Here is a 5,816-nt window from a genome sequence, read left to right on the forward strand (position 1 = left end):
GTTTTTAAATTTTTCCTTCCCAAAAACCCCAAGTTCCATTCGTCCCTACTAAAAAAATTTTAAAAAAAAAATTGAAAAGTTTAAATTTCGCTAGCCCCTTAAAGACTTTTATTAGTTTAACTTTTCGATTTTTTGAAATATATATATATATATATTTTTGGGATTTTAGAAACCCTCCCGGACTTTTATTATTTTTAACTTTTCCGGAGGGTTTTTCTTAAGGCATGTATTTTTTTTTTTATTTTTTTTTTTTTTAAAGTAAACTTTTTATACCTTAACTAAAAGCTGTGAATAACAAAAGATTTTAAAGAAATTTTTCCCTTTAAGGGGTTTCTGCCTCCCGGGGGTTTTTTTTATTTTTTTTAACTGTCCGGGGAGGCGACTTTTTTAAGGATGTATTTTTTTTTTTATTTTTTTTTTTTTAAAGGGAAACTTTTTTATCCTTAACTAAAAGGGCCCCAAAACAAAACAAAAGATCCCCTTCAACTTTCCAAGGGATAATAAATGCCTTAAAAGAAAATCTAGTTTGAAAAGTTCTTTTTAACATTTTGCCCCTTAAAAAAAATGCCCATCGTAACAAACTCAGCCTTAAAAAAGTCGGGGAAAATTTTGTTGCAAAAGGCTTTATTTGGGGGGATACCTTTTTACCCCCAAAAAGATCCCACCCGACATACACTCCCCCCACTTTTTCAAATTTTTTTTTTTATTTTACCCCGAGGGGGGTTTAAACCCAACTCGTTTCGCCCCCTTTTAAAAACAAAAACAAAAAAATCAAAAAGGGGAAAATTTAAAGACCACAAATATGAGGGACAAAATTTAAAAACCGCCCCAAAAGAAGGGCAATCCGAGCAAAAAAAATGTTAGGAATTTTGGTCAAATTTTAGAAGTCACCATAACATGTCATGTAGAAGATTTGTTGCTAAAAATTCTGGCGATTTGTGAGGACTTTAGACCAAATCACAGTGACCACTTACGTAGAATTTCAACAACCAGAAATAGTTAAAAAAAAAACGGAATTGTTGCTGATGAGTAAAATCACAAAGCTAAAAATGAAAATCACTTAATTTTGTGCTTTTTTAAAAATCTAAATGGTTATTTAATTCTTTGGACCAAGTCATATTCTTGATGACATGTGCTTAAAATTGGTTAATTGCTTCTCAGGTTTTCACTTTTCACCAAGTCAAAAAGACTGTTTTAACCTCCTTTTCATATCTTTCTTTTTTAATTTACTCTCTCCCATATCTTCAAAGAACATTCTTTGCTATCTTCTTAGGAACCTCCGAATTTATAACTTTAAATTACTTGAAGACTCATTCTTTGTTCTTGGTATTTGAGGTAACATTTCTTGGACCTAAATATGATATTAAATTTCATTTTCTTTAAGCCCCTTTAAATTTTTATGCTACTGTCCATCATCTAGAGAAAATTATGAGCTAATTATATAATATTGCATTGTGATTATATTTTATTTTCTTGAATTTAAATTCCCATGTTGTATTGAGTTAATCATTGCTTTCTTGTCCCATTTTGGATTAATTTGTCTATGCAATCTTTTATCTCATGTAAAAATGACTCTTTGATGTTCTGTGTCTTGTGATAGGCTAGAAATGGTACTTGAAAAAAAGAGAAGAAGAATAAAGTTTTTTTCTTTTCATTTTGGCTATTCAATTGTAGGCTGTATTTTCTGTACCCAGTTTTTTTTAATAGTGAGTGTAGTGTTGATGTGATTAAGGATGAATGGATAATTAGTTTGAAGCTCCTTTTTCCCATTTCAAGATTTTTAGTTCATGACCATGAATTGAAATGAGGAAATGAAAAAGCCATAGAGTTCACCATAAAGAAAGTTAATTTATTTAAGGGGCTAGCCTTACCTGTAAATTCTTTAGTCAGATTCTTTTTCTTAATCCTAAGTTGTTATCAGGAATTATCATTTTCAGTTGGTCTTTTGTTAGATAACCAGAAAGACTGAAATTCGTGATGGAAGATATCGTAGCAGCATAAAGTTTGTAACAACCCTCTTTAAGCTGTTAGTCCTTTTAGGATTACTGCGAAAATCTTACCACTTTGCTGCTCAATTATACTTGGCCACTTCTCTCTTATCTTTTGGAAAATATAAGGTTTTTGTTGAAATTCAACATGTCGTCCTACATAATAAGTATGCAGTGTTGGAAAGTACATGAGTGGTTATAGATAAATTTTATCACCCTTTCACTGGTAAAATTTTAAGAGCAGCTGACGATGAAGTGCATCCGAACTCATGTTGAACATCTAGATTTTATAGCTGTTTGAGTGGGTATTTTCTTGAAACTGAAAGAAATGAAAGCTTATACAAACTGCCGTCCAGAGTGGTAAAAGATATACGGAAATATATTCAAGATCTCGTGATATTGAAGTGATCTCTTCTTAACAAGATTAACTAGTCTTGACATAATAATCATTTAGGTTTTTGAATTACATTCAACGAACTAGCTTTAATTGCAAAAGGCTTTATTTGCAGCACAACAGCCTTGATTGATTTTAAGATCTTAAATAGAAGCAGGACAGATACTACCTTCTTTGTGAAATCAATGACTAACTTGCTAATGTTTTTCAATCCCGTCACACTGAAATTCAATTCCGAGTCTAATCTCCTGGATTTAGAAGGAGTCTGAATGGTGCAAAATTCTATAAAATTGTAGATAATAGTATGAATTATACAATGAATAGTTAGACTTACGGAATCTGTCATCAATCTTTCAAAATTGCTGATGATGTATTTTTATTTTTTCCTGCTTTCTGTGCCTAGCTGCAGTGGCTTATCTAGCATTCTAATTGGGGGTTCAATTGAACCTCTAACTCTCAATGCGGAGCATAAATTTATGTGTAATAAATTATTAAAATTGTAATAAATAGTAGATATGAACCCATAACTTTAAAAATATAATGGGTTCAATATTAAAAATCTGAAGATTGAACCCATATAATTTAAATCTTGGATCCGCCTCTGCCGAGCTGAATAGTTGGCAGTTACACTCAGGGAATCTGTTGTCAATGTTTTAAAATTGCTGATGCTGTATTTTTCCTTATTTTTGTGCCGAGCTGATTAGTTGGCTTTTATGTTTTGTTGGTGTTTTCACGAGAAGATTATAGTTGTTTGAGAACATAAAAGTTTCAAAAAGTGACTTTTATAGCTTAATTTGAATAATAAATGTAGGACTGGGATGCTTTGTTTGTAAAATATCTGATTTGACTAATTTTCTTTGTTAGGCTTGAACTCCTTTTGGACGATTTTACAAAAGCTGAAAATTCCTTTCTTTCTTTTCCCCTAGTTTAGGGGGCCTCGTGAAGCAATGACCACCCTTTTCTGTTATGAATTTCTTCGACAAGTTTTTTTTTTTTTGGGACAACTATGAGGTCCAGGCCATCTTGCGCGCACCTCGACTAGTTCCACGGAATAATGCTACCTTCTGCCAGTATAGGTTTAGGTAACTTTATCCACCAAGCCTTAAACAGATGGGAAGAAATCACCTAGTCTTTTTGCCTCTGCTAGGATTTGGACCTTATATCTCTCTGGGAAAATCCGATAGATTGGAACGATATGAGTACATTTTTTAAGTAGATCGTTATACTGCGTTTGGTAGAAATTGTTTAGACCATGTTTTGAAATGTAAAAAAGTAGAATACGTAGTTTGTAAGATATCAAAATCAAGTTTGAAGTAATATAAAGCAGAATTAGTGTATATTAATTTGAACTGTTGGAGGGAGAAAAATATTTCATGTAAAGAAGGAGGTCAAGTTTTTCTGAGAGGAACCAAGATGGTATGAAGTGCAGCACTAAGTAATCGGTTGTCCAACTATTCATTGTGGTTGCTATGCTATGAGTATTAATCGGTTATCACAATGTAACATACTGCTGAATGTTCCTCCTTAATATGTTCTAAAATCCTGTCTTACAATGCATAGAAGAAATTGAGTTCATCTGATCTTTTTGCAGTGGGTGAAATGGCAACAGCATCAGCAACTACTCTCTCAGTTGGTTCAGCTACTTCCTTTGGCTCTATAGTGAGCCCAAAATTACAATCAAAGGCCTTTGTTGCGAAATACAATACCAGGAACTACCTTAGGAATTTCAGTGGTCTCAAGGTAGAGGCATTTGTGCAATGTGAATCGGAGTCATCATTTTTGGGGAGGGAAACTGCTGCAGCTCTTCAATCATCCATTAATCCCAAAGCCCAAAAAGAAAAGCAGAGACCTCGGAACAATTTTCAGCCCCAAGCATCTTATAAAGTGGCTGTTCTTGGAGCTGCTGGTGGTATAGGCCAGCCTCTAGCTCTTCTGATTAAGATGTCACCACTAGTTTCATCGTTGCACCTTTACGATATTGCAAATGTCAAAGGAGTTGCAGCAGATCTCAGCCATTGCAACACGCCCGCCCAGGTTTTTGACTTTACCGGAGCTTCTGAATTGGGCAATTGTTTGAAAGATGTAGATGTAGTTGTCATACCAGCTGGCGTTCCAAGAAAGCCTGGTATGACACGGGATGACTTGTTCAACATAAATGCAAATATCGTGAAAGGCTTGGTTGAGGCTGTTGCTGACAACTGCCCTGATGCCTTTATCCATATTATCAGCAATCCAGTCAACTCCACAGTGCCAATTGCTGCTGAGGTTCTGAAGCAAAAGGGTGTTTACGATCCTAAAAAACTGTTTGGTGTTACCACCCTGGACGTTGTCAGGGCAAACACATTTGTCGCAGAGACGAAAAACCTGAGACTCATAGACGTTGACGTCCCCGTGATTGGTGGACACGCGGGGATTACTATTCTGCCGTTGCTGTCAAAGACAAAACCGTCAACTACTTTCACTGACGAAGAAGTACAGGAACTAACTGTGAGGATCCAAAATGCTGGAACAGAGGTCGTTGAGGCAAAGGCTGGAGCAGGATCTGCTACACTGTCAATGGCATATGCAGCGGCTAGATTTGTTGAGTCATCACTTCGTGCCCTTGACGGCGACGCTGATGTGTACGAGTGTTCTTACGTGCAATCTGACTTGATGGAACTTCCGTTCTTTGCGTCGAGGGTTAAACTAGGACGGAATGGGGTCGAGGCATTGATTTCATCTGATCTCAATGGATTAACTGAGTATGAACAAAAAGCTTTAGAAGCTCTAAAGCCAGAGTTGAAAGCTAGCATTGAAAAGGGGATAGCTTATGCTCAAAAAGAAACAGTGACTGCTTAGAACGATGCTATATAGAGAAATTTAGATAGTTTTCAGGCAAGATTCTCAGCATGACAATTTTGTATGGCTCACTTTACTAGGTCCTTCATTTATAGTTTTCAGGCAAGATTCTCAGCATGACAATTTTGTATGGCTCACTTTACTAGGTCCTTCATTTTTTTATATTGGTCTGAACTCTTAACTCTAATGTAAGCTTTATTCTATTTGCTTTGGAAGAATGCATCAGCATTTCCAGTTGTTAGGTTAGTGCTTAGTTAATTTTATGATGCTGCTACTTAGTTGTTAAAAGTTCATGAATTGTTGTCAATATGTTATGTGTCAAATTATTTGAAGTGACAAACCTGAAGGAGGCTCCATTTTATCATAATGTCTTTATGTCGCCTAAAGTAAGATATTGCATCTTCTAGCTAGGGGCAGAGCTATTCTTGTTCAACGAGAGACAGAGGGTGTGTCTGGTACGATGGAAAATGATTTCTTGAAAAACAAGTGATTTTCTTATTTATTTTTTTGTGTTTGATTCGAAGTGGTAAATATTTTTATTAGTGTTTGGTTTGACGGAAATACCAATCCAACCTCCTAACCACACGCACCTCCAA

At 35.2% G+C, this 5,816-nt stretch overlaps 1 protein-coding gene across 1 annotated transcript; it reads left to right on the forward strand.

Annotated features, from left to right (window-relative positions):
- The first annotated feature begins 1,060 nt into the window (after window positions 1-1,060).
- Window positions 1,061-5,461, forward strand: LOC132042953 (malate dehydrogenase, chloroplastic-like). Its single transcript, XM_059433482.1, has 3 exons — window positions 1,061-1,335; window positions 3,974-5,300; window positions 5,367-5,461. The coding sequence occupies exon 2, from the start codon at window positions 3,982-3,984 to the stop codon at window positions 5,218-5,220; it is 1,239 nt and encodes a 412-aa protein (XP_059289465.1). The 5' UTR covers window positions 1,061-1,335; window positions 3,974-3,981; the 3' UTR covers window positions 5,221-5,300; window positions 5,367-5,461.
- The last annotated feature ends 355 nt before the right edge of the window (window positions 5,462-5,816 follow it).

The sequence above is a fragment of the Lycium ferocissimum genome, chromosome 1 (assembly GCF_029784015.1).
Source record: "Lycium ferocissimum isolate CSIRO_LF1 chromosome 1, AGI_CSIRO_Lferr_CH_V1, whole genome shotgun sequence".
Lineage (NCBI taxonomy): Eukaryota > Viridiplantae > Streptophyta > Magnoliopsida > Solanales > Solanaceae > Lycium > Lycium ferocissimum.

What these genes read in the sequence shown, in the direction of transcription:
- LOC132042953 (XM_059433482.1), top strand. Translation starts at nt 3,982, where the DNA reads ATGGCAACAGCATCAGCAACTACTCTCTCAGTTGGTTCAGCTACTTCC.